Below are 27,971 nucleotides of genomic sequence, written 5' to 3'. Positions count from 1 at the left end.
ACACACACACACACACACACACACACACACACACACACACACACACACACACACGTATTACTATGCATGTCAATTATGGCTCCCATTGCACTTCTGAGCATCCCTGGAAGATCCCCCACTCCTGCTCAAGACTTCTTCCATGCAAATTAACAGAGTGCCCTTTAATGCCCTCCAGCAGGGGGCTAGGGTAAGGGGGGGGGGGGTGATAAATATATGGCCTGTTAAGCCCTTGGCGACAGGAACTGTGATTACGAGCCATACAAATAAAATTGAATTGATTTGAAAGAATGAGTCAAAAGAGACACTGGCTTTACAAACATCCAGGAATCTTCTACTAGGCTCAGGTGAAGGGAATATGGCTGGATATGTGCCAGGCAGAACAGATTACTTTGAAACAAGACAAAAGGGTTAAAGAAATGAGTCGCATCTGGGCTGATTACTACTTCATTTGAATTCCTTCCAACCTTGGAGCCGTGGCGGGCCAGAACCTCCCACTCTCCACTCGTCAGCGTCACCTCCTCCTTGATTGCACATTTGAAATCCCCTGGAAAGAGAGAGCGAGAAGAGACAGGATTACTCACTTTCTGAACTACCAGTTGGCTTTGGGAGTGCAAAAGCATATTATCAATCAAATGACAAGTTAAACAAGGTCATAGAATGGCATTCTTGAGACAAAAGCTCACCTTCAATAAAAAACACACTGGCAGTATAGCAAAATAGGAAATATAAATATTTGTAGAAACATAAACCTCACAACAGCAAAAACACTGACTTGACATCAATATGTACAGACGTAAGAATAACTGAAACAGTGAGTAAGGCGGCTATACGCCAGGTAGTGGGCTGGTGGGACCAGGGAGAAGGTGGTCCTACCCTCTATGTACTGGTAGTCCCCGGCCCAGTGGTAGGAACGCGGCTGTAACAGGGAGGTGGTTTTATACAGATGGCTGAAGCCCGTCTTGGACTCGTTGACCCAAATGAAAGTGAACTCTTCGTCCGTGGTCTGAACGAACGGGTAGAAGATATCGTGAACCTGTGGGGCGAGAAACAAAAAGGAGGGTACCGGTTAAGTCAAACTAATTGATTATTTGGCCATTATCCGCTTATTAAAACCAAAGCGAAACTATTCAGATGAACTAATGTACTATGTGAACCAAAATATATTTCATTAATTAAAAGTAAACAGTCAAGTGTTTGTCCTGCATGGTCGAATCATTTAATTAAAACCAAATCAAGGAACCCCTTAAACCATCCAATGTGTACAAATAATCAGCGGACCTACAGAGCTGTGTTGATGCCCGCAGGATCCAATGAGCACAGAGCAGCTCACAGGCAGATCATTTAATTAAGGCCCGCCGTTGCTCATCTGTTCACGCCCCTGATTTGATTAGCGGTTACAATCTAGTCATCTCCTTCATGGGGGTCTCCCTTTCCTCTTTCCAGTCGCGGCTGGGCCCGGCGGACTCACGTTTATCCACACGTCCGTGGTCTCCTCGTACACGATGTAGGGCTGCGTGTTGCCGGGCAGACTCTGCAGGCTGTCCAGTCTCTGCGCGGGGTCGTCGGTGACGGGGATGAAGAGGGCCGGCGGCAGCAGCACCAGCTGGAGCCTCCTCTGACAGCGGTCCAGCAGCACTGCCCAGCCGCTGGGGAGGGGGGGGGACGGGGGGGGGGGGACAGAGGGCGGGTATGTTGAGCATCCTCGTCCATGGATCCTTTTCACAGAGGTGTCATGTGTTCACAGAGGGGTCCACTACCTGCGCCCCTGGTACATTACAGTAGATTCAAGATTCAAGATAGTGTAATTGTCATATGCACAACAATTACAGAGCAGTCACTGGCAATGAAATTCTTTAGTCTTGGGCTCCTCCAACAGTGCAATATAAGAGAACGTAAAAGGTGTATAAGAAACACAAGTAGGAAAGCTGAGACTTAAATAATAAAAAATAAATATAATAATAATAATAATAATAATAATAATAATAATAATAATCGTAGCTGAGCCATAACTAGTGTTATGAGCAACACAGGTGTTTGTCCTAAGACTTTGCCTGTGTGAAGGGTCGAAAACTATCAATTAACGATTGACCATTCAGTCATTTAGCAGAGGATTTGATCAAAAGCAACTTTCAACCGATTCAGGTACATGTCCTTAATAAGCAGGTTCACCATCTTGCTCAAGTATTGCTAAAGGTTAGGATGCGGACATTAGGGAATCAAACCCAGTACCTTTCGGCACCACAATGGGGACAATAGATCGTATCACTGAGGAGTGTGATTCACCCAACAGGGTGACTCACAGGTGTTCTCATAACAGTAATTATTGTTATCTTCCTCCGAGTACCGGGAAACGGAGTGTTGGAGCCATAACGGAAGTATGGCATAATGAAATGGAAACAATAATAATTTATATATCTATGGTTAATTTGAGTTTGTATTCTGTCTGGCTCCCCCAGTAGGTCAGTTATATTATCGCAGTCATTCAGCTAATTAAAGGGATTTAATTCACCTGCGGGACTGTAACAGAAACGAGAGTTAGACAGTGCGGGACAGTTTTTTGACCACAAACAATCGCAAATATTCGCAAATGTTGGCAAATAAGTATAGGAATAATTTTTGTTTGAAGCTTTATCTAATAAAGCATTTTTGATTGAACATCGGATCGGATTGCCTACTTTGTTCTTTGGATTGCGCGTCGTCTACCCCGCTCCTATAGTGGCCTTTTAATCTTGGCAAAAGGCCACTACACGGAGAGTTGACTCAACTTACTAGTTACTAGTGAAGATAAGTCACAGGAAGAAGGATCTGTGAATAGGCGCGGCACATCAAGAGGGTTGTTGCTCTACCGGCCTGATACTCATCGCAGTCACTCACTATTTGCCGTCAGTCGTCCAGCCGGCTCTGGCGATGTACTCTGTGCCGGGAAAGAGTGTGGTGAAGGGGAGGACCAGCTCTTTGTCTTGCGTGCTGACGATCTGTGGGACACACACACACACACACACACACACACACACACACACACACACACACACACACACACACACACACACACACACACACACACACACACACACACACACACACACACACACACACACACACACACAGCGTCCATTAGCACCACTGAGATGGAGGGGGGGGGGGGGGGGGGGGAAAGGGGTTTGTCAGCGGTCACTTACCCTGCCTTGGTGATCCGTCTTGATCTCAGCCAGTTTAAGGGTGGCCTGGGGATTTTTACTACCTGTAAAATAAAGAGATAAAGATGAACATTATAATCAAATCATTCTGAACTGTTTTGGTTTGGATGTGACCAGGATTCGCATGTTGTCTCACGTGTCCACGTTGCCTGATGGAAACCTGCTGTTGCACAAACAGAGGAAGAGTGTGCATCTGTGTGCGTGTAGCTGTGTGTTTGTGCATGAGTGAGGGGAACCTGTGCGGGGGTATCTGTAGGCGTCGGCCTTCCTCTCCTCCAGCGCAGGGGAGGGGACATGTATGATCTCCACCTCGCTCTCGTCCACCTCCTCGTACAGCAGGTACATAGTCTTCCCTCCGTCGGGCTCTGACAGACACAGGGTCACCCACACAGTTACCCCGAGCCCAGAGAGGGACCATTGGCACACACACTCAAAAGGCAAGGCAAGGCAAGGCCACTTTATTTATACAGCATTTTTCATACACAAGGCAGACTCAAAGGGCTTCACATATAAACATTGTCATATAATAAAATAATATAAATTATTATTATTATAAACAAATAGAAATGCACGAGATTAATGACAGATCTACACACACACACACACACACACACACCAATATTAGTGATCCAGTGCAAGACACAGCATCCACAGCACTACTTAAGGGCTTCTTAGCTAAGAAGAGCTGGTCTCTAGTCATGCTTGGCGCTCCCCACATCAGTCAGACACACACCTTCTGTGGCTGAGGGGCTCCACCAGTAGCCGGTGAAACGGTCAAACTCCTCCTGGATGACAAACGTGGCCACGCCCGCTGACTTGGGGTCCTCTTTGACGTTGTCCAGACCTGGAAGATTTTAAGAAGGAAAGATAGAGAGATATGAGTTATTAGTTATTATCCATTTGGTGGCCATAGCACATGGAAACATTTGATTACAAACTTTTTAAACATTATGCACACTTTGCATAATGTTTAAATAGTGACCTGAATGTCTGAGCTGAATGTCATGGGGGAAAATAAGGAAAGTCCTTCAATCATTCGTGATGAGAAATGATTAAGTAGCCAACTCTTTTCCCAGCCTCCCCCAGCCTGCAGCAGGACCCCGGGCCACATGGTGGCGCTGTGCTACCTTTGTGGCAGAAGGTGAGCCTGCGCTCCTCTCCACTCTTGATGTTGGCCATCCACAGGTCGTTGCTGTTGACGAAGGCGATGAAGTCCGGGTGCCCGGGGCAGATCTTGGGGTCCATGCGGGTCCCGGAGCAGTGGGTCTTCACCTCCACAGGCTTGATTGGAGAGGACTGCTAGAATCAACGCAACACACACACATTCAGTCCCAGAGAACTGCATGGATCCACCTACAGGTTATGAATAATCCCCTTTATTTCTCCCATGTTAAAGTGATTGGTTGAAATACAGTAAGAACACATGGCCTTATTTACAAATCGTACATCATTTATTTCGGACCTTGAGATTTTTCTAAAAACAAATCATTTCCCATCATTTATTTAGTTTCACTAATACAGCTTTTATCGCATGCGACATTCAGTGTACATATCATTAATGACTAGAAGATGTGAAGACATCTTGCCCGATGACCTCATCTCATCTTATTTTCAACAGCTTATTCGTGTTCTGGCCTCGGGACCAGCAGCTCTTGCAGCCCGTTGATGCAGGAGTGTATATTGGGGTTCGCCCCCAGTGCCCTTTCGTCTGGGAGTCCAACACCCTAGCCACTGAACTATCCTCATCTAAAGGCTTCTGTGTCAGTCTCTTTAGCAGCCAGGTCATACTCACAATGAAGCCGTTGTGGCCTCCGTCCTGACAGTAGAAGAGGCTGTTGCTGGCCTGGAAGAGGAACAGGCCCGTCTTGGCGTGGTAGTCGTAGGACGTGATGCCGAACGCTCCCAGCCGCTTCCTCTCCCTCAATAACTCTTCCTCACGGGAGTACGCCCCCTGGTGGGGGGTGGCCTGAGGGTAAAACAACAACCTCATCCATTAGCAACACCCCACGGCAGCCTATATATCATATAAACCGTGACTAATATAAACACTCAAGGACAAACTGGCAATGGTTTATTTCTCAAAATGGGTTCAACAGCCCACCTGTGTGGAACTCAATTTGTATTAGTTTTCTTTAGCTTGTCATCATCTTTGCTCCCAGCTAATAAAGTTAGCGACCAGCCTTTCCCCTGGTCGATTCCAAACTGCGTTTATAAGATTACTCTTATCTCCACATGGATTGTCAATTCATTATTGACATGTTATTATTTGCTGATTGTTTTCTCAAACGGAAATTGCTTCTAGTTTGGTCTTTTCCCTAAACTTTAACAGGTTTTATCCATTGCTGTGTTGTGGTAATTGTAATGACAGGTTATGAGTTTAATGAATCGGTCTTCATAACATTGTGTTAATTGGTTTTTCGCCATTATTCCATGGATAGCAATCACAGCCCTCCCTGGCAGGCTCCAGTGTTCTTTATGTGTTTTATTTACTCGCCATTTGGAGGGCTTAGGGTTAGTGTGGGAGAACCGTAAAGCCCCTGTAATACTGTAAACGTAATAAAGAGCTACATAAATAAACTTGAGCGATTAGATACAAGGTCAAGAATGAAAAGTAAACCCATTGAACCCCTCCTCCTATCTTCCAGCTTGTAGGGCGCAATAACAGAGCTAATCTGCTCCCCGAGCAGGTCTGAGGAGAGGGCCAATGTGAGACTGTACTGTTAAGACATTCCAGCCGCAGCAGCTGTGGGAAAACACTCAGGTTCGGTCACCATGGTTACGGTGTTGGACGAGGAGGACAAGCGAAAAGGAAGAATTTTCCTTTACCTGAAAGTGGTCCAGCATCTGCTTCCATGACAACACGAGGAGGGCCTCCTTGCGAATCTTCTTGGGGATCTCCGAGTAGAGCAACGAGTTCTCTCTGCTTCCATAAGGCATTCCTGGGGCGGGCAGATGGGGGAACAGTAGGCTGTGTAAGACGGAGGGCATTGCACTGGAATGTTGCCCCCTCCATCATGTATTTGTTGACCCCTCCTGGAGGGCCTAACGTATCAGAGAAAGGGGCGATTGAATGTGCTCACAGTTTTCCTCGTCATGCTTCAGTCGTGGTAAATTATCCTCAGAAAAGACACGTGACTCAGATTATGCATGTGCGTGTTGTTGGGTTCGTGAGGGGTGTCAGTGGGGTTTGTGTGGGTATGTTAAACTGACAAGTAGCTCTCATGTGACATCATTAGCACGGTCGTGTCAAATTGAAACTAACCGAGGTAGTAAAGACGGTGGGAGTGGGGACCGTTCTCTTCCTTCTTCTGCACAAACTGAAAGTCGTGCGGTGCCTTGTTGGCGATCATGCCCGAGTACTTCCTGCTGCAGTGGATAATGTCCCGCAAGCCGTCCCAGGAGTGCTTCTCCACGTAGAACTGAGACGGGACGTCCTCCATCTCCACTACCTCCGTGCTGTCTGAAAGCCCGTCCACTGCTGCCATGCTCACACTGACACAGCTGCTGTAGGACAGTATGGAAGGTGTTGAACGCTCAAAACGAGGGCTATCGCAGCAATGACATATGTACATTGCGCAGTAGCTCAAGCTTTCTATTTAAATGAAGCCGTCCAGTAGCTTCAAATGCTGGACGACTGCTAAAAGCCTGTTTCAAAACAAATGAAATTTAACAATGAGTCAAGAATTTGGTAATTATACTGTACCTTTTCCAGATACCTTCTGTATTGTCACAAAGCTTGACCTTCTTGACTCTATGCATTCACTGGTCAGCCCACCTCACTAAAGACTCAACCTAGGGACAGCAAATGTATGCAACCAAAATTAGAGTAGGGGAAGAAAAAAGAGTGATGCGATACAATGGGAGTAGAAATGCTTTTCGTTCTCCCGGAAAAATAGTTTAAGAAGTGTATCCATTAGAGGATGATAACTATTCACAAATGGGCTTTTTCAGTTCCTCTGAGAATTGACTCACCATCAACAGAAACAATCGAAGCAGAAGACTTCTTAGGCTAAATAATATCACAAGAGAGACAGGTAGCAACCAATCGGACCATTCACTAAGGACATGAAAGGTTTTGACAACAACACCCTGGATAGAGATCTGAGGTAGACTGGATAACATTCACAACAATAAGGTCAGAAATCTGACTGAGGTTCACTAGATCGCGTGAACAATTATAAGGCCAACACGGTGAGCAGGCGAGATGCAGATTCTGACAGCTCGTTAAGTCACGTCATCCTCAGTGTCCACAAACAGCTTCAAATCTCCATATGATAGATAGCCTCGAGTTAATCATCGAAATCATCAATTATTTAAATAAAGCTGACATTTTCGTTTCAGGAAAACATATTTTTAAATAATATAAATATCATCTCTATACATGTACAGCTATATATATATATATATATCCTCGTTGGAGTCAGCAGTGAGCAGGGTGTGTGTTATGTGTGAGGGAGAACAGAATGAAACGTTAATCACAGTCACCGTTAACAGTTAGCTACGATAGCTTACAACCAATCTTTGTTCTCAAATTTCAGCTAGTCATTCACACTGGTTAAAACGCCGGCATAAACAGCGATCAGCGATGTTATCACTCAAGAGAGCCTCAATAGAACCGTATACATATTTCCTTTTGATTGAAAGCTACTGTGTCCAGTGGTATCCATAAAATACACATCCCTCGCATGATCCATGACAGCTCTAGCCTGTCATTTCGGGCTTTCCACTCGGCTAGCCTAGCTACCGTTAGCCTGGCTATACACCAGCTAGCCTGTCAGCTAACGGTTACTGGGTTTTTAAATCAACCAAATAGTGGGGATCCTTCAGCAATCTGAAAAAGGGGAAGCACTTACCAATCAGGCCAGTGTTTTCCCCCCCTAAAAAACCCTATGCCTTCCTAGCTTGGTATCAATAAACAAATGATGCAAGTGCTAAAGGTAGTATCCATGGCCCAATACTGGGCAGACGCAGTGTAGCTGGCTCTCGGATCGGGGCGGAACCTAAAGCTTAAGCAGCTGACGCATTCGGTACATTTTCAGGGCCGCACTGACTGACGTACGGGCAGAGCAGAGCCATGGGGCCGTCATTGCTGCGCTGCGTTTTGGCACCCTGGTTCAATGGTAGAGCTGGTAATCGATGTAGGAACACGTCGTCGAGTTGAGTTTTATCAGTTTTTAACCCACATTAAAATACTTAACGCTCGACTTGTGGCTAATCCTTTTCCTCGTGTGGCCAGTCTCAAACATTCCCATGAAGCAAATTATTTTCTTAAATCAAATGACTAGTCACCAAGCCTGCCTTATAAACCGGACAAATGTTATGAACAGCTAAAACCACTAATGAATTGCCATCATTAAGAAAATGGTGAATACATTTGATTGTGCAAACTACAGCATTACATTGAGGCATCATCCGGTAACATATTTTATTCTCAAGTTTCCAATTTCAAACCAAAAGAAGCAAAGGAGTCAAGTGTGTGGCGAGCCCATTTTTATTTATATAACGAAAACAGCCAGTCTACTTCAGAGGGATGAAACGAGAAGAGTGTGTAGCTCCAATACCAGGGCGACCGTGCTTGACCGGCTTGTAGGTGATGGAGAACTCTCCCAGGTAGTGGCCACACATCTCAGGCTGGAGGAGGAAGGGGGGACAGATTAGTGTTGAGAGGATGGATGTTGATTCGTGTAGATGTCATTCAAAATATCACTTATCTACAACCAATACATTCATAATCATTTCAGCTTTATAGACACATAAACAAACTTTTATTCATTTATATCAAACACAATTTCCAAATGTCAAGGGAAACTAATTATAGTAATATTTTTTTAACTTTCTATCCATTGTACATTTTCATATTGTTTGGGCTTTGATAGACCCAAGACTTTGCATCACACCAGTAATGTATTCCCATTCCACACGTGTACTTATCATTTTTTATTAATGTGTTCAACCATACCAATCTCCCTCAGGTCGAATTAGGACTGATTGTTACACCATGTGTAGATACTTGGCAGTTCAAATCTGGAACTTTATCCCTGATAAAAGCTAGTTGTATACTTATAATTAATGCAGAATCTGTGTCGCTTGTGTCATCCCAACCCACCATAAACATTGAATGACTCAAACTACCCATTACAGACTGAATTTTCATTGGACATATGCAGGCATGAAACAAAAACAGAATACGTCCTCTGAGGTCTCACCTTGATTTCCACCTGGTTGAAGGTCTTTCCGTTGTACACGCCGACCATTGAGCCAACCATCTCGGGCAGGATGACCATGTCTCTCAAGTGAGTCTTGACCACCTCCGGCTTCTCCATTGGGGGAGCCTCCTTCTTGGCCTTGCGCAGGCGCTTCAGGAGGGACTGCTGCTTGCGGCGAAGGCCACGGTTAAGCCTTCTCCTCTGGCGGGCGCAGTACAGCTGCATAAGCTGCTCACTGGGGAGGAGAAAGGAGAGTTGGGCACTAGAATCACACAGTGATGAACAGGCATCAGGTCACCATGGGGTTTTTGGCATCAATGATTGTACTGCATCCATCATTCACTTTGGTTCTCATTGTATAATTGATGCATGACAAGTACAGACCTTGACTGCAGTTATAGGACGTTTCTATTGAAACTGCATTTACTAGCCATCTATTTTGTGTGGTGTACACCTTTTAATAATTGTTTACTAAAAAAAGTCTTTACTTATGCTTTATTCTTGACAAGTCGTAGTCGAAGACTAGTCCCCGAGTTATAAACATTTCACTACAGAATGAGTATGTACTGTCCACTTTCGATTCGATTAGTCCTGTTGACAACCATTGCACCATAGCTGGTCCACTTCGTTCTACAGGATGACAGATGACCCGTTGCATTAATGAGGCAAATGGGATACTTACTAGGACATGTCCAGGAGCTGGTCCAGGTCCACACCTCTGTAGGTGAACTTCCTGAAGGTACGCTTCTTCTTGATCTCAACGTCCGCCTATGGAGAATCCATGTAACGTTAGCATTGAAACATTCACACATGACACAGGGGAAAGAGTCACATTGACCAGTACGTCAACACTACACGCAAACGAATAGGCATTAAACCCGGAATGATCACCGAGCCATCGTGGAAGTCTAATCGTACATCATAATATCGGTATTTGGGAATAACCAGTTAGCTTAGCCATCCACGGCTATAAACTGGGACGATGCCCAAGTGGTATAAAGGGATTTAGCTGGAGTTTTTCATCACAATTTATAACTTGTTTGATTGTAACTATGTGAGCAAGACGGATGGGTAATTTCGTGAACTATGGAAGCATTATGGGGTGTAGATGAATATAGATTTTTTTATGCTCAGAAAGGCTATACACCTACCATCTTGCCTGGTCTTCCGGGGAAAAGAACAACCCAAGTCTCGTTTGACCTAATATCGCGGGAGTGGGGCTGGGCATCCGGTCTCTGGTTAACGTTTCCTGTCTACACATGTGTTTACATTTTTTGCCCAGCAGATGGTGTCATCTCACATGATAAGCGAGTTGGTTTAACTTTAGATGTAATATAACCACAGTAGTAAAAGAGGAAATTGGGCTCAGTCAAGACAACTCTTGACAACGCACCTAGAACTCACCAAAGAATCTAACAGTAAGTAATAAAAAGAGGCAACGTGATCATCTCCCGAATTACATTTATTTCCTTTTTGATCATCACTCCATCTTTGAAAAACAATACCAGAAACTACCAAAGGCTACCAAATGACCAAAGATAAAAAATCAATCATTTATAAAATTTGCTATTCGCTGTATCCTCATTGACATATGCAATCATGTGATACACATTTATCTACAGAAAGGACAAACTCAAGAAATTCCATGTTAAACGAACAGAACAATCAGAATCAGATAATTCGTTTTTTAGAACACTTTATTGTCAAAAGCATATACTGCATCTCAAAAAGGCATCAGGTATCATCTAAAAAAACGGATCTTGAGCACATTTATACTATTTATAGTATCAAATTATGTTTACAGTCCAGGTAAGAAATAGGCATAAATTATTACATTGTATGCTCATAGTAATATAATGATATGTTTGGTCCTTATGCCACTAACGCATAGTTCACATAGAATCCAGTATTCTTGCTTGGAATGTTAAAAACCCTCATTGAGTACTTTAAGGCCTGCCCTTCCAACCGACAAAATGTCTTTATTCCAAAGAAAACAAGCTGGGCTACAGTTGTACTGGTTATACAAACAGGGAAAATATTTCCTTAATAAAAAAACAAACACAAAAAAATACAAACTGAACTGAGAGTGAAGACAGAATGTCACAGTCCATGGTTTTGTTCCCACAACACAGTTTTTGGTTTCCCCATCGGATTAACCAGTAGAAAAAAGTCATGGGTCATATAAACTGACAAATACTGAACAAATGGAACCGGTTGTAACATTCACATTATTATGTTTTTGCTGCCACAAATAGTACAATAGTAAGCCAGTTTTGATCTTTGGTCTAAGAGATTTCATGATTTGACTACTAAAAAATGTAACCCCGTAATGTCAGGTTTCTGGAGTGTAAAGTATTTTGATTAAAGGATCTGCGTCTTTGGCTCACTATACAATCCCTAGTTTTATAAAAAATAAAATGAACTAGGAACATTGGCATTCCCAGCGGGAATTCCCTCAAAAAGACAATGGCCTTAAAAAACTATAAATTAAAACAATACAACAATACAGCTCGTTGGGATGATTGTAGCAATGGGAGGCAGTTTTTTTACCAACATAATTAATGACCACAGAGTGTAAAAACAACCTAGGAGAAGTTGAATGCATTGAGCTTCTATATTTGGAATGTTTCAAGCAAACCCCTCCTTCCTTTGGACGTCTTTCCCCTCTCCCTTCCTAATAGTCGGTCCCATCGTCGGGGTACACTCGCGGCGGCTCCTCCTCCTGGTAACCCTGGTAGCCTTCATCCTGGTAATCGGGGATGTACTCCCTGGCGCTGCCGGCCATCTCCTCGCCCTCCGCCGCCTCGCCGCCCGCCGGGCAGTACTTGGCGTCATAGATCTGCCGTCCCAGGCCGAAGTTCTGGCCCTTCTGACTGGCGCCCTGGTTGGAGCCCATCTGCAGGGATGTGGTGGTGTTGTCGCACTTGTCTGTTCCCAGCTTCTGGTCGTAGATGGCGCGCCTCGTACCCGGGGCGGTCATGCCGGCCTGGAGGAGAACAGGGGAGGGAAGCAGAATGAAAGTTAGACCAGGGTTTCTAGGTAGACTAGAAGAGCGTCCTACAAAAAGACAAGAAGCTGGATGCTTAGATGAGAAGTGCCAAAGGTCTGGCGGTAACCAAGGGATGGCGGCGATAGCGATTGGATGTCACTTTTTTCCCTAAATAGGGTAGTGCTGGGTAAGTTGCTTTTGAGGTTGGGGGCCGACAGTTCGCTTCGGGGCTGAACAAACAAAATGTTGGCTAATGCTGAGTCATGGGAAGAAAATGCATGTAACGCATACTTAAAACTATCCCACTATACAAGAAACTTGGCGATAAATACAGCTTTGTCTCAACATGCCTTCCAGAGGCTCCTGTAATACACGTAGCTATGGCATTTAGTCTTAGGTTGAAAAGATTATATGTGGCCTACACACTATCTTCTCATCTAAAGTACAGGAAGATTGATCACAGGAACACACAAGGCCAACATTATCAAAGCCAGGTTAACCATTCCCACAGGTTATGTTTTACATGCATATTATTCTTATTTAACTTTCATCCAAAGCAGCTTGCAGTGAATTTCAATAAAGGTCATTAAGTAGCAGGAGGTGGTCAGGGATGCCAAAGGTAGACTGCAGCCATTGGGGTTCAAACCCACAACCTTAAGACTGGGCGTCAAACACCATGTTCAGGTACATTGTCACCCCTAAAAACAATCATGAATAAGGTCAGTGCACCTGGCTGGCTCCCTTGTTGGTGCCCATCTGCAGGCTGATGGTAGAGCTGTCCATGGGGGCCAGGGTCTGGGACTTGTGGTCGTACAGGTGTCTCCTGGTGCCGTATGCGTTCATGCCCGCCTGGCTGGCTAACTTGTTGGTTCCCATCTAAAATGAAACAAAGGAGGAGGATATATGAGGGAGGATGGCCATACCATGAAGTATTGCATTAATATCAGGGCAAAGTATGAAGCATTAAATTAGGGAAATTATACATTTTGACTGAGTAAACACCGGGTCAAACACTGCAGTCATAGTGTTTCTTCCTCCCCTGCGCTACAACAGATCACATCTATGAGCTGTTGTATAAACATCAGCATAACAGAGGCTTAGAGAGAGGACAATAGAGCGCCTTATTCTAGGGAACATGACGAGCATGACATATTGTTAGGCAACAGTTTCACTTGAAACGCTAGGGCACATAACTTTGCAGGCACGTGTCAAGTTGCACATGCACAAATTTCGAATCACATACCATCGTTGTGTTCCGAAAGTCCAGGTACACAAAAGGTTTTATTTTAGTAAGCCTGTGATTAGCAGTCTCAATGGTGATGTGTAAATACAATTGTAGTGAACCATCTAGACAGGTGAAGGGAGGTGTAGGATGACCTCGCATCAGGCCAAAGAAACCGCCACTGGCTTCAGCCACTTAGTAGTAATCTGAGAGCAGGGCTGCCGGTGTGTACCTGCAGGCCGATGACGCACTGGCCCGCCTTCATCTTCTCCTCGTCGAAGGCCCGCTCCTGTTTGTCGGCGTACTTGATGCCGATGTCCACCCGGGGCTGGCAGCCCTTGGTCTTTGCCTGAGGAAGCAGACCGAAGAGTGGATATGGGATCTGGTGCTCAACTACTGAACTAGGACTTCATTGTCCTTCCAGATGGACCCATGTCCTGTAAGCTAGAACAACAGCAAGACCAGTGAACTCCTTTTCCACTGGCAGATTGTAATTAGGCCATAAACCTCAGGCAATATTGCAAAACAATGTAGCAATGTGGCTTTCGATAACATCACAATAACATATTACCCTTTCACCCTAGTGTGTGCTCACCCTAGCGTCGTTTATCTGAGAAAAATACAGGGCAACACTACCTCCTTTTTGGCCATTTTTGCAAAATTACTTGAAATCCTTATCATAACCCACTGTGTTAGAAGTACTGACATGACAATTAAACAACTCATTCATCTGTGGAAAGGGCAGGGCTCGAAAAACTCCAGCCAATGATTTCCAGACCCACCGAGTGGCATTGGACAGTAAGTACGTCAATCAAACGGTCGACCCCTTCGTGCACGTAGTCAAAGCTCGTGACCCAGAGCAAGCTTCTGTTTGTTGCTATCCTGCGGTAGCTACTGGAGCTAGCTAACTAGCTAATGGCTCGCTCTCGCGCATGTTCGCTCGTGCATGATTGCGCGTCCATGTACTTGGAATATGTGGAGTCAGCGTTGAAGGAGAGGGGGTAGGACCATTTGAGTTGTGTATTTTCAAAATCTGCTGGCGTTTCGCAAATCCCATACCCAACCTTTAAGTTAAGCAACAACTATGACATGTTGATGTTGAATTACACTCTTCTTGTAGACAGAGGAAAAGTAGTTGGAGGGTTGGGGGCGTCATTATGAAGATACTTGGCCGGCCTTTTTGATTTCTAGAATATTTCAGTTATATGATAAATTTTAAGCCACGAGCAGGTTGAAATGTTACACATTGCGACTTTAAAATGTCATTATTTTTTGTTGTTTTTATTTCTTGTTTTTAAATGTATTCTCTATTTAGTTTTTAAACTTTAGGCTGCATGGTTGTATGAAAGGTTCTTCAAAGTAAATTTGGTTGAGTCGTGTTGAAGTCCGTACCGTGAGAGGTCTCGCCATATCTATTTCCATTGACTGGACGTCTGGAATGTTATTCCAGACGTGAAACCATCAGGAATACATAGGGGTTCTCACCATGCTAGCGAGCGCCAACAGTGTAGTCTGGACCTGCGTCATGTTGCCGCTCTCAAACAGATCATTTGCCTCAAATATATCATGAGGCCTCAGGCCGTACATGGTGATGGCTTTGGTGAAGGTAGTCAGGTTCTCCAGCTGAAAAACACACAACCAAGGAAAACCTATTGTTACTCAAATTAAAACAGAAGTAAGGAAGGACTCTGGAAGAGTAAGACTTCCGAAAACTTGGCTTGAAACTTTAGGACTGGATAGGTTTTCCAAGTGGAAAAATGGGGCTTTAGCTATTATCCATTATAAGCAGTACAGACACATCAGGATGCAACAGTTATCATTAATCTGTTGGTTTTTAAAAGAGTAACTCACCTGATGCCAGTTCATGGAAGACTGGTTGATCTTTTTCACAGAGCCTGGCTGAAGTTTGTTTATCAGCCTGTTACAATATAGGAGAGGAAAGGGAGGAAGAGCAGGAGAAGGGAGGCATTCTATTGTGAGTCCATGATATATTGAAAACACCAAAGCACTTTCTTAATAACTTGAGGCAACAGTCCATACACAGTGAAGAGGATCCAAGATATGTGGGAGAGCCACCCGTGACAAACTATGATGAACACTTACTGACAGAGTGTGACGCCATTCTTTAGACCCTTCTGGAAGTCTGGCCCGATAGAGCAGCCGGTCACATCCTCTATCCACACCCTGAGCTCCTCCTCCTTCTGATGGTCATACTTCTGGGCAATCTGAGGGACCAAAAAGACTATGAACATAAGTTTGTTTGGGCGCAGGAAAAACTGCTTATAATATTAGTAGGAATTTAGCAATAATAAAAAAACGGTTTGTTGACATCAGAAAGAGGATTATAATATGCACAAGTCGCTGTAGGCTTGAAGATTTCGAGATCGGTAGTTCTGAACAAAAAATAAATTGTATTTTTATCGTGTTGCAGTTTTCTAGGATAAACCCTGTAAAGCTTAGTTTAATAACTGCTTCATAAAAAGAAAACGTTTTTATTGAGCCTTGAGCCTATAATCTTCTTTTATGCCGAACTCTTAATTCCAGTTTCCCCAGACGTGATGTTGCGTCTGAGTAGGAGGTTATTGTACACGTTGTGAGGGTTTTAAGTGTGACAACGACAAGACCCAACTGAGTCCCACAAAAAGGACTTCCTGGTGGCTAGAGTCCTCCATTATATCCAGAGGCTTAAGAAAGTAACCGATACCAAATAAAAAGGTTTGCAGGATACATTTTACGAGCCTTAAGTTAACACAACACACAAGGTCCAGACTTCATCGTGAGGGCTTCATTGTTCACTTCGATTTATTGACTTTCTCTACGAAGAAAGAAGCTGTGTGTGTGTGTGTGTGTGTGTGTGTGTGTGTGTGTGTGTGTGTGTGTGTGTGTGTGTGTGTGTGTGTGTGTGTGTGTGTGTGTGTGTGTGTGTGTGTGTGTGTGTGTGTGTGTGTGTCCGACCTTGGGCTAGGCCAGTTCATTCAGGAAGTGCATAATCGCCTGTGCGTATACAACTAGAACATTCTACTCTACTGATGAGTCAAAGTTCATTACACTTTCAGAAAACAGTGTAGAAAGAAAACCCACAATACAACAAGGTAAATAAAACAAAAAGTCTTTACAAAAAAGATGAGGTCCTGATTAGACAAATACCCATGTCCAAGCAAGAGACTGAACTATAAAGACTTAGAGGATCGTTTGTAGGCCTACACTATTTAACCCCAAGTTGTACCAGGCCCTTGGCTTTTGTATAATTGCACAAAAAAAAAATGGGACAGGTCTCTTCCCATTATATTTCCCTTATTTAATTATCTCATTATTAAAAACAAAATGTTTCCAGTTCAAGTTACCACAAAGCATCCTAAAGATGTAATTTAGAACGGCAGGCCGCATTTGAGGAATTTCAACCCATGGTGATATTACACTAGAGTTTGAATGCCGCTGCTAGAATGTAGGCAAAACCACAGACTGTGTTAATAGGCACAATGTATTCCAAATAGTCTAAGGTTCAAGAAAATGTCTAAAGTTTGAGTGCTAGTTCTGCATCCGCCTACAGTTGAGCTTCCGAATTCAGAGGAAGGAAAAGTGTTCCTCAAATGCTTCACTGGCCAACCAAAGTCACGAAGCACCGGAAATGCAACTTTGCTCAAAATGTCTCGCCCTTGATGGAATACACTTATACAAAGGAAGGAAATACAACATATTTGCTTTACACAAAGCCCATCTAGTTATATAGGACCGGTGGAAAAATCTGGGAAGGGGTTTGACAGACCCTCTTTCACCATACAAGGGCACGGCCATGGAATGTAAAAGAAAGGTATAAATCAGTTGGGTGGCCAATGGCACAGTGGTATGTGACGAGAAAAAATACACTCCCTTCACACATATCCCTTTTGTATTTGGACTGATTAGGCAGAACGTTTGGAGTAGCACATTAGGTACAGGATCCCTGTATTAAAATCAATTAAAATAAACTACAGCTACGATTTACCACAAACGCCAGTTCCTCCATGAAAAGGCCGAGGCATACATACTTTATTATTTTTTACTTTGACCATACATTAATTTATTCATTATGTACAAACCCAGCATTACCACATCAAGTGAGTGGCAGTGGCCAACCGGTAACCCTATCTACTGGGTATCTTGAGGTATTTTAAGTGGATCTGGATGTGTACTGATGCTTGATGGCAGATCCAAACAAACTAGATGAACTTAACCTCTCAAAGGTTTGCATTCCAAGACGTTGTCGGGAATAAGGGAAACAGACAATAATGTTAATGATCAACACATGGGTTTAGTCTAGACTTTAGGATAATTCCAGACCCTAGCGGAACATAGGAAGCCGAGCAATTCCGGGTTCAATACCCGATGTGTTCATTGTTTTAGGAGTCTCTGAGCAAGATGCTCATGGATGACATGCATCTGAATTCACTCCATTTTGTATGACTTAGATCCGTCTGGATAAAGATTTTTTAGTGGAGGGAGAAACAGCCTCCCAGGCCACAGTCCCGCAGTGCATGAGCACAGAACAATGTGTGAAGGGCAATGACAAGGATGCGGGACATACCAGGGCCCTAATAAGACAACATAATCTACTAATACGGATCACAAAGCTAGACACAAAAGTTGGACGCACATTGGACACATTGTTGAAAAAAATAAAATAACTATTTTGCCACAACGACACACTTCCCGGGCCAAAAAGACACCGCCCATATGCTTCTTTTCAAGTGCCTCCCACTCCCACCACACTGAGTCAAGTTTACGTCCCATAAAACATGGATAAAGCGTGTGCTCAGGCGATTTACATGGTTTCATTCAGGTTAAAGACTATCCCAAGGTCGCAAAGCAACGTAAGATCTTAACCGGTGCTGTCCTGTGAAAGAAGACAGTGTAGCGTTCTGTCGTTGCAAAGGGAGGGTGAGTTGAAGTTTCACAGAAATATTAAATATACATAATAAATGATTACACTTTACTGTACTTCTAGGCTAACTGTCATACATACCTTATTTTTCACTTCCGCTGAAAACCCATATGAAGGTCCCCTGTTAAAGGCTGACATTGTCAACGGCTAGATTCGCGAGAAGTCAAAAACTTCGTGAGTTGTAGTGAAACGATGGCGCTGAACGCATTTAGTTTACCTTCCAATGAGATGTCGAGCGGACTCAAACGTGGGGACTTTCTCTTTGACGGGTGCACCAATCACAACGCTCCCTCGGAGCGTGACGCGTCCCTAATCGATTATAGGCTCCGCCCCTTCTCTTGCTTACGTCGTGATTGATATCAAAATGTCCTTATATGGAATGAAACTCCCCGAATTCCTGAAGGTGGGAGTGAATGGGCCGTCCCATCCAAGCATGCCAGACGTACAGCGGCCGCTGCCGTCTAAGCGGGCTCTTCTTGAGTCACCGTCGGGATGGGAAGTAGGGTTCAGCGTTGCCAGATTGGATGGGAAATCTGGACCAATCTGGCAACACTGGCAGGGTTTGACGGACTAGCAGACTATGCTCTTCTGGAGAAATTGAATGACGTAATATTTTTGCATCAAAGCCACATGGCTACCGAAAGGCACAGATTACCCTAGATTTTTTATTTTTTTTAAAGGTAATCTAATGGAAGAATGTTAAATATGAATTGAAAAAAACTCGCAGTTTGAGTTTATCTGCATGATTTCTTTCTAAAGACCTAGTAGACTAAACGTGAGAAGAGAGGAAGTGATAGATTGATCTGAATACAAAACGTATTATATTGCAGGAGTTGGGCCTATCACAACTATAAAAGCTGAGGAAACATTTGAGGATCACAGATAGTCCACACCTACTGCTGGTATATTGACATAACAGGTTAAACCTGGTCTGGACAAGTTGTCAAGAGGCTTAACAAACCAACCAACAAATACACAGGGACAATTGTATTTTGGTTAGCAAGGGACACAGGTGTCAAATGCCACATTCAGGGCATTAACGCTTTTATCCAAAGTGACTTACAATAAAAACACTTGTGAATTGCGGAGGCACAACAAGTCTTTAAAACTCACACTTATGACCTCTATTGGTGTGATCGAGTAGTTAGTTGTGAAACTAAATTAATTAGTACTAATTTCATACATAGTTAGACTCGATATGATTGTGTGATTGAGATCCAGAAATTAGTCACTCCAAGATACTAAGACACAGCGTTGGTAAATGATGCAGTTCATGGCTTCAGGTGATATAAGGGCCTGCAAGTAGGGAACTTAATATTTTCAATATCATGTAGGTTCATGCACCGGGTAGGCATTACTATGACCTAAAACAGAAGCTCGTACTAGAAACAAACCAATTAAAAACGGTCAGTAATAGTCAAAAACCATAGACAACATATTGCACCCCCTTGTGGAAGGATCCCGGTACTGACACTCTACAGGTGTATCACTGAGAATCCTCAACGTGATGGCAACAACGGGTAAAAAAAACTATGTTAAACAGTGGATTTAGATCTTTTATTTTTCAAACAATTGAGTTGTTGTTAGACACTGGATAGCGATGCCCCCCATGAGTCTATTCTCAGTCATACCACAGTCAAACCGGATTCTTAACACCCTTTACTTTAGCACTTTTCTTTATTGCAAGCTTTGTTGTGTGGTACCTCATTGTCTTAATTTTCTTTTACCCATACTGCATCTGTTTTTTTTAACAACAAACAAATGGTGCATATACCAGTGTTTTATTGACCATGGAATTTGGAATTGTCACACAAACCCAGCTCCATGGACAGGCGTGTTTTATGCAGAAGCAAATCCAAGTTTACCATTTTACCAAGGCACATTGGTTGGGGTGATCAACAGAGCATACACGATAAATACTACACTGCACAGAGCCTGACCAAACACCTCGAAAGTCATACCAGTTCAGCGAAGAAAAAATAAAAAAACAGTGGCATGATACAGGAGTGTCAACCCAGCTCAATAGACTCATTAGTCAGTCATATGAGTGAGTGACAGATTCATACTTCGCCAAGCACACCATTCCTTCCCACTTGTATCATGTTGTAAAGCACAGAAGAAGAACCAAATGAATGGGGTGGGAGGGGGAAATAGGGATTCTGCAACAATCATATGCACACAACATTTTCTATGGCTGGCTAGTGTCGTTGAATCTAACCAATTGTTGAGCTATTAATAAAACTGCCTGAGTAACTAACCATTGCACACATTCATACAGGGGGTTACAAATCTGTATGTTTACCAAAATGTGTTCAACTAGTCAGTCTGCTGAAGGGAAGGAAGTCCGTCTCTGCTTTACAAAGCATTTACGGACCAGCACCCCTTTCGTAATACTTAATTCATGATACAAGACCTATACGGAGATGGAAACCACCTGGACCGGAATAACGACGCGTGAACCGAACAAAAAAGCCAGGTCAGTAAGGACAGGTGGTAGTTTTGTTCCGGAGGAAAAGATTTGGATGGCATGGGTGTTTGATAGGCAATGGATAATGAGGAATAGGCTAGCAGGAGAAATGAAGCGTGACGTAGGGAATGTTTGGGAACCAAATGGACGGTCACCAGGTCTATGGGGAAGCTTGTTTAGGATTTTTGTATTACAGATCAGGCGGACAACAGTGTGATGCAAACAGCAAAACAAACCTATTTTTTTTAACATGTTTGATAAACCCATTTAAACAAAGTACTGGTCAAAATAAATAGACGTAGAACATAAATGTATAATTTAAATGTTTTTTTATACATCTCAAATAAAGCTTCTTGTAACTGCCAAATATGCCGGAGCGACCATTGTACAGGGCTGGCCAAGCTACCCTGTACTAGATTAATTCCTCAAACCTTTAGTTAGGCACCATACAAAACAGGCAAGCCGAAACCACAGCCTTACCATGTAGAGAACCCCACACACACACACACACACACACACACACACACACACACACACACACACACACACACACACACACACACACACACACACACACACACACACACACACACACACACACACACACACACACACACACACACACACACACACACACTCCATTGTGCCTTCTAGGTTAGCAAGACCCTGCACCTGTTGCTTCACCTTTGAAAAATATATAACATAAATAGCCCTTGGTATTAAAGAACTCAACCGTTTGCATTTAGCTTTTTTCAAATCTTTCTATACCTAATTAACTGATCAAAAGTGAAACAAAAAGGGGCTAGGCTTAAATATGCTTAAGCAGGTCTGGCTTTCCTGGAGCTCACAGTGGATAAACAGAACCATGAAGTACTCTCGTTCGCAGTGGGATGCAAGGGGGGGGGGGGGGGGGTGGAAAAAAGTGACATTCTCAAACTCTTTAGTCTAGGCAAACATATGGCAAGATGTTCAGTCTGCTTTCGCCCCCGTGAGGGTCCAACGATATGCACTCTGTCCAGTCAAACCAGGCACCCTTTGTGTCATAGCAACCATTGACCCCTGGCCAGTGTTGCGTGTGTATTCTGTCCAGCTCCGTGTCCGTCACCTCTCCGCTCACGCCGGGCCGATGCGCCACCGAGCTGTCCTTCTGCAGAACGTGCATCTCCCTGGCCTCCTTGACACCGGGCTCCTCCCGTTTCAGATACTCAGACATAAAAAAGTGCGCGCTGGGGGTCTGCACCCCCGAGGACGTGAGCATGTTACTTTGGAGGTTCAAGTAAGACTGGATAATTTCGTTCCGTGAAAGCTCCTTCCAGTTTGTCTGTTGGAAAGGGTTAGGGTTAGGGGCAGGGGCGGGGTTAACGGGCGGGGCAGAGGCGAAGGGAGGGGCGGCGGCCGGTCCAAAGGTAGGGGCTGAGGGAGGCACCGGGGTCTGGGGCACAATGTTCTCAGTCCTCTTTGTACACTCTGCAGAGTCTGGCACGCCGGCCTCCTCCGTCTGAAAAGGTTCCTTGTGTACCATGGACTTGATCTGGCCCGTCACAGGATCAAAGGTTATCCTGCGTTCTTTTAAGCGCACAGGCTTAACAGTGTCCTCCGTTTTCTGACCATCAAGGTTAACAGCATAGTCCCTCGACCGATACTTTTTCCTCCTCTTTCTCTCCGAGGGGGTGAGAGGTGGTCCGTCCGTCTCCTCGGCGACCACGATGCTGGCGGTGGCCTCGGCGGACGGTCTGAGTTGGGTGGGGCTGTGCTGGGAGGGACGCGGGGAGATCGACGGTGATTCCAGTGTTATAAACGAGTCATGCGGGGGACATTGAGACGAAGAAGAGCTTTGTGAAGTACTGGCCCACTGCGCAGAAGACCTGTAGGAAGGGTGCGGCAGCCTGTTGCCAAGAGGCGATTGGGCTAGCGACGCCGCGGGCTGGGACGAAGGCAGAGGGGAGCCGCGCGGCGTGGGGCTGGGGACACCTTTTGGTGCATATGCAGAAGAGCGCTTGGTCATAGTTTCTTTCACACCCCGGGGACTAGTGGTGACGCCACGTGGGCTTTTAGCTTGATAATATCCTCCACCTCCCGCTCCTCCTACCCCACATCCCCCGTCCTCCATTCTGACCTGCTGCTGCATCACGGCAACCTTGATCAATGAAGAAGTGCTCGGTAGTTTTGCCACTCCGGGGGAGCTGGGGCGAGGCTTTACCGCGTTGACGGGGATCTTGTTGTGTTTGTCATTGTCGAGATGATCCGTCCGCGGCGGTCTGTCAGGAGATGGAACAACCTCCTGCTCGAGCAGCGCCTCGGGACTGCTCGCAGTGCCGTTGGTGAGCGGAGGCGATAGAGAGTGTTCATAAGCCATCCTCGATATCTTTTCTGGCAAGTGCACGCCGCCATCCCTCTGCTCTGCCCGCCGCTTGCGGTTGCTCGATTTCGCCGCTTTGGGCGAGTAAGTGTTATGAACATCGTTTCTGACTTTGACATCCGGGACGCCCTTGCCTTCAACCAAGACGTCAGGGGGGGCAGCAGCTGACGGGGCATCTGTCCGGCAGGGATGCAAGCCTCCGTTTGTAGAGGCAGGAGGGGCCCCGGGTCCACGTGTCGGTGTCTCGGCAGGTCCTGGATCAATCAGCTTCTGCCAGTTCCTCAAGAGCTTCTTAGCACGCTTTGCAAGGTCTTCATTGTTGGTTTTCTTCCGCACATCGTTGATTAACTTTCCTAGGCGAGTTTCCTGTATGTGACCCATACAGAAGAAACCTTTGATTATGATTGCTCCATAAAAAATAAAATAAAAAAAGAATCACAAAGTTTGGGATGGATCTTACCTCAAGTGCTTCTTTGGTGATGGGATACTTTTCCAAATAGGTAATTACTTCCAAGACCGCCACCATATTGCAAATCTGCAGGCAAAAGGATAAAAAACCACCAAATACTGCAAGTGTCAATGCATGTTTTATGCCACCATTAGGATTAAGGTATGAACAACCAAACGGGACTAACAAACCAGCTAGCGTTAACGTGTGTGTTTCATGATCAAATTAGACAAAAACTACTTGAAGGACGGACAATAAATTGGGTGTTCACTGGCCATAAAGCCTCTGAAGCCAATTGTACCATTGTATAACAACAAGAGGGCAAAGCACATCAAAACCACTGGTTGCTTGACCATCTGTAGCAGGAAATGGCATTGTAATTCCCATTTATGTTTTGAACGGCTTTTTCTTTCTTTAAAATATAGCTATCTTGAAAAGAAGATCAAATAAATGTTGTAAATGTATATCAATTCTCTGCGTTGAGAATCATTCTGACTGAGACCAAGACTGAAGCTAAACGTCCGAGTATCAGCAGCTAATAGTGAGCTAGCAGAAGTTAGCTTGAAGTCTTCAGACTGTCGTTTGAAGCTTGTGAACTATGTGTCAACGCAGAAAAGCCCAATATATGTTGTAGCTTAGCATCGCTTAGGGCTGCCTTGTTGAAAGGGTTACATCGAGTCAGAGGTGAAGTCATCTGGAACATTTACATTTACACATTTAACTGTTAGCTAGCATTAGCCGTTAGCAAATACGTTGACGCTGATGTTTGACTTGGATATCAAGCTCGCGACTATTTCCTGGAACTCGGCTAAAGTAACCCGCCGCGCGCTCCCACAGCCGTTACCGCCGGTAACATCTACCGCCAACAAGGGATGCGACCTCAGCTTAACAGGCGAGTTCATGAGCATATCAATTAACATCACCAAACTTTAAATGTATTGAAACCAATATCGCTACAGCGAAACCGCTCTCTTCCATGATATAGGCCTATCCCGTTTACTGGGGCTAACCGATAGCATGCTAGACGCAAATGCGGCTAAAGTGCCCAGACGCTAACCATGGTAACGCTGTTGCTAGCGTACGAGCTGTCATCTCAAATAGCCCAACGTTATGCCTTCGGGGATAACCCCAACGTCGAACAACTCTTCTGTACTGTAGTGTCGTGTACAATGCAGAACGTGTTTACTTCAATCTTAGCTGATTTGCAGCTGGTTTGCTAATAGCCTAACATGCATGAGTTTAGAGGGGCTGTAGGCAAGCTAACGTTAGCTCGCTAGCCTACTTACATTGCTGTGACTGTCGACGGCCTTCAGCAGCCGGTCCCTCATCTGCTGCGGAGTTGCCGAGACCGTTGTCATTGCCTGTTCGGTACGACCCGGAGGATGGGGAGGAATCCTCCAAAATGAAAAATGTTGAGGCTTTAGAGACTCAAAAGCCCGTTATGAAAGTGTGCCGAGCAGCATAATTCTTGCCGATTCGCGTTAAGGATCGGTAATGTGTCACATGGAGTGTGAGATGTGCCCCGTATTTACCGTCGACGTCCGCCTGCTCGGCGCTCTAGTAAACCACTACGAGCTGCTGGATTTTGACGGCCTCGAGTTGCATTCTGGGATGTGGTGAGTGTCTCTGACGTGGGCACGTAGGCAAGTAAATATCACCGCTGCTGCTGTTCGCCAAGCAGGTTCGCCCCCAGAGTTCACCCACACTCTCGGGGGATGCCAGTTGCAGAAGACCGCTCTAAAACGAGTTGTTTCTAGGCCAATTTTGTCGTAGTGGCATTTGCATCAGTGGCCATATGTTGATGCCACTAAACAAGTATGCATATTTGGTTGGCCACAGTGTTCATGGTATTGTTTACAGAAAAACAACTATCACTCACTGTCAATATTCGTACATGAGACAAAAACATGATTAGTTGAATATCCGGACAAAACTTAATAGCCAACCTAGCGAAATAAATATATTTGCACTGCAATTGCCTTCAGGGTGGTAATAATATACATTTATTATTATTTTTCTTTCATCCAGCAGATGGAGATATTGCCCATATTTATTCCCAAAAGTGATAGGGATATACTACTGTATTTATTCCCACATTCATTACAATTTACTAATATACATCTATAAAGATATATATGGTTTATTTACAATCTCAAAATTACAAAATCAATACAGCCATTGCAAGATACAGATTTCAGGAAAGTCTGCTCATCATGTCAGCTTTATTTAATCTCAATTCATTTACAAATAGTAATGCAAAGGTACAAAGACTGAAGCCTCGACACAACGAAAACGGATACAACAGAAGGCTGTTTCACCTTCTTTGAGCACACATATACGGCCAACTTCATCAGCACACAAATATACGGCCAAGATTTTGAATAGTCTGATTTTACATTTTACAAATATAAAAAGCACATTTTGAAGAACGCATTTAATCCATTAATTTTTAAAGGGTTGGTTAAAAAAAGTACAGATTTGCCAAGCTGTGCTGCAGAACACTACATTTTGCATATTCGAAGAACATATCAGTGTGTCCTGTTGCTTATACACTACAGGTGTAGTACACTACAAGTGTAGTACACTACTACAGGTAAAGTACACACTTGTTACCACAGTAAGTAAAGAGCATTCTGCTTAGAAAAGCAGCACTGTACTCAAAATGAAAACACATTGTATAACAATTTAGCTGCCATCATATGAGGCTTAAATCAGCGTCCTGCTGTCCTCAGAATGTAAATATTTCATAGCCGTTTGTCTAATGTCCCTTGTTAATGTTGAGCTTCTCAGACAAACTGTACAAGTGGACCTATATATTGTAGATACAAGCATGATTTGTCCTCCACGTGACCTATGTACTTTGACTTTGAGTTATTTTCTTACTGTTGAGTTTAACAGCAAGAAAATAATCAAATAATTCAAAGTATTAGTGAAATACTAATTCAAATAGAAATTATATTTTTATGTGTAGTAGGTAGGATATAAGTAGGCTAGATGTGTGTTAAGAAAATATTATTCCTATAGTAATAGGGGATATCTCAGTATGATATTTAAACATAGGAAACATTTTAAAGGGATAATTAACTTTGGCTTTTTTTCTTCTTTTACATTAGCAGACCGGGCTAATATCAGAATCTATTGTATAGCTTCTCAATGAATTTCACTATTGGACAATTTGAAATTGCAAAAATGTGTGGAAAAAGTACAGAAAAAGTCTGAAATAAAGTAATATAGGATTTTGGTCTTCCCTCATACATAGATGAGATCAAATTCATACCAGCAATGACCATAAACATATAACAGTGTCTTGTAAACCTGAACAGCCTCTTGGAGATTTAAAGTTTATTAGAAGATAATGCCTGTGCCTGTACCAAAATACAGTTTGTCTTTGCAACAAATAACGGCCAAGCAATTTTAGCATTAGAGGGTCTGGACGTAACATTTCAACTGTTTGAAATATATATTTATACTTTATACTACAGTCTGTAAACATTGTCATGATACCAAGAAACACCTGAACACTAATGCATATTAAGGTGGCAGTAACAGGCAAAAGATAAGCAATAATAGTTGACTACATAATCACAAAAAAAACTCTCAAGTATAACAGAACAAAGGGGTAAACAGGCCGGTGAGACATATCCTACAATACCTCTTCAAAATGTTTAGTTCACCAGAAAAAAAAAATACATTAAAAAATAAAATACAAAAATGAAATACAAACTGCAGCAATAACATATTGCTGCACAATCAGTAAGGTATCAGTGCATTTTCTTCACTTTAACATCATTGCACAAAGAAGCACAAATAACATTGTTATTAGTCATAAAGATATATATATATATATATATATATATATATATATATATATATATATATATATATATATATATATATATATATATATATATATATATATATATATATATATATATATATATATATCTTTTTCCATTACATAAGCACATACATTGTAGTGTGAAAAGGAATACGTACCAAATCATATAATTTACATCTGCATGGAAAGCCTGAATGGCATATTTCTGATGCCTTTGACTAAACATTGCCAATACATGATGCTGTGCCAAGATTTGACCAATCATAACAAAGCCTGAATATTTAAGACACGTACTATTCAGTCCACCACTTACTCCTGTAGTTT

The 27,971-nt window shown here is 43.6% G+C and overlaps 4 protein-coding genes across 11 annotated transcripts in view; all 4 read right to left on the bottom strand.

The window, feature by feature from the left end:
• dpp9 (dipeptidyl-peptidase 9) overlaps window positions 1-8,209 on the bottom strand; it is a 17,923-nt gene extending 9,714 nt beyond the window's left edge. For 2 of the 8 annotated variants that reach the window (XM_030363471.1, XM_030363476.1), the window contains exons 1-13: window positions 8,051-8,209; window positions 6,901-6,989; window positions 6,460-6,701; window positions 6,024-6,136; window positions 4,990-5,163; window positions 4,325-4,496; window positions 3,931-4,041; window positions 3,434-3,562; window positions 3,180-3,241; window positions 2,875-2,975; window positions 1,469-1,646; window positions 874-1,033; window positions 465-544 (exon numbers count right to left, since the gene is read on the bottom strand). In XM_030363471.1, coding sequence (XP_030219331.1) covers window positions 465-544; window positions 874-1,033; window positions 1,469-1,646; window positions 2,875-2,975; window positions 3,180-3,241; window positions 3,434-3,562; window positions 3,931-4,041; window positions 4,325-4,496; window positions 4,990-5,163; window positions 6,024-6,136; window positions 6,460-6,701; window positions 6,901-6,956 — 1,578 coding nt within the window. In that variant the 5' untranslated portion in view covers window positions 6,957-6,989; window positions 8,051-8,209. Of the gene's footprint in view, window positions 1-464; window positions 545-873; window positions 1,034-1,468; window positions 1,647-2,874; window positions 2,976-3,179; window positions 3,242-3,433; window positions 3,563-3,930; window positions 4,042-4,324; window positions 4,497-4,989; window positions 5,164-6,023; window positions 6,137-6,459; window positions 6,702-6,900; window positions 6,990-7,169; window positions 7,993-8,050 lie in introns of those variants that run through there. The other 6 variants (XM_030363473.1, XM_030363478.1, XM_030363474.1 and 3 more) reach the window with 4 other exon arrangements.
• A 456-nt stretch (window positions 8,210-8,665) lies between these two features.
• rps15 (ribosomal protein S15) lies at window positions 8,666-10,685 on the bottom strand. Its single transcript, XM_030364495.1, has 4 exons — window positions 10,555-10,685; window positions 10,086-10,171; window positions 9,404-9,638; window positions 8,666-8,828 (listed from the first exon to the last, which is right to left on the bottom strand). The coding sequence occupies exons 1-4, from the start codon at window positions 10,555-10,557 to the stop codon at window positions 8,715-8,717; spliced, it is 438 nt and encodes a 145-aa protein (XP_030220355.1). The 5' UTR covers window positions 10,558-10,685; the 3' UTR covers window positions 8,666-8,714.
• Window positions 10,686-11,082: 397 nt separating this feature from the next.
• On the bottom strand, window positions 11,083-18,856 carry cnn2 (calponin 2). Its single transcript, XM_030364493.1, has 7 exons — window positions 18,617-18,856; window positions 15,718-15,839; window positions 15,466-15,532; window positions 15,100-15,237; window positions 13,847-13,963; window positions 13,122-13,268; window positions 11,083-12,389 (listed from the first exon to the last, which is right to left on the bottom strand). The coding sequence occupies exons 1-7, from the start codon at window positions 18,671-18,673 to the stop codon at window positions 12,078-12,080; spliced, it is 960 nt and encodes a 319-aa protein (XP_030220353.1). The 5' UTR covers window positions 18,674-18,856; the 3' UTR covers window positions 11,083-12,077.
• A 1,217-nt stretch (window positions 18,857-20,073) lies between these two features.
• Window positions 20,074-25,392, bottom strand: crsp7 (cofactor required for Sp1 transcriptional activation, subunit 7). Its single transcript, XM_030364478.1, has 3 exons — window positions 25,096-25,392; window positions 23,822-23,896; window positions 20,074-23,727 (listed from the first exon to the last, which is right to left on the bottom strand). Exons 1-3 carry the CDS (start codon window positions 25,165-25,167, stop codon window positions 21,943-21,945), a joined length of 1,932 nt encoding a protein of 643 aa, XP_030220338.1. The 5' UTR covers window positions 25,168-25,392; the 3' UTR covers window positions 20,074-21,942.
• Between the last annotated feature and the right edge of the window lie 2,579 nt (window positions 25,393-27,971).

The sequence above is a fragment of the Gadus morhua genome, chromosome 8 (genome assembly GCF_902167405.1).
Source record: "Gadus morhua chromosome 8, gadMor3.0, whole genome shotgun sequence".
Lineage (NCBI taxonomy): Eukaryota > Metazoa > Chordata > Actinopteri > Gadiformes > Gadidae > Gadus > Gadus morhua.
The sequence above is the reverse complement of the archived record's forward strand: the minus strand, read 5'-3'. Positions and strand labels throughout refer to the sequence as shown.

Coding starts and splice junctions, on each gene's coding strand:
- rps15 (XM_030364495.1), bottom strand. Junction 9,639..10,085: donor CAGCTCCTGGACATGTCCTA/GTAAGTATCCCA, acceptor TCTCCTCCCCAG/TGAGCAGCTTATGCAGCTGT. Junction 8,829..9,403: donor TCAACCAGGTGGAAATCAAG/GTGAGACCTCAG, acceptor TTCCTCCTCCAG/CCTGAGATGTGTGGCCACTA.
- cnn2 (XM_030364493.1), bottom strand. CDS start 18,673: ATGTCAGCCTTTAACAGGGGACCTTCATATGGGTTTTCAGCGGAAGTG. Junction 15,533..15,717: donor AATGGCGTCACACTCTGTCA/GTAAGTGTTCAT, acceptor ATATTGTAACAG/GCTGATAAACAAACTTCAGC. Junction 13,964..15,099: donor TGTTGGCGCTCGCTAGCATG/GTGAGAACCCCT, acceptor CTGCTTCCTCAG/GCAAAGACCAAGGGCTGCCA.
- crsp7 (XM_030364478.1), bottom strand. CDS start 25,167: ATGACAACGGTCTCGGCAACTCCGCAGCAGATGAGGGACCGGCTGCTG. Junction 23,897..25,095: donor CCGTCGACAGTCACAGCAAT/GTAAGTAGGCTA, acceptor TTTTGCCTGCAG/ATTTGCAATATGGTGGCGGT. Junction 23,728..23,821: donor TCACCAAAGAAGCACTTGAG/GTAAGATCCATC, acceptor GGTCACATACAG/GAAACTCGCCTAGGAAAGTT.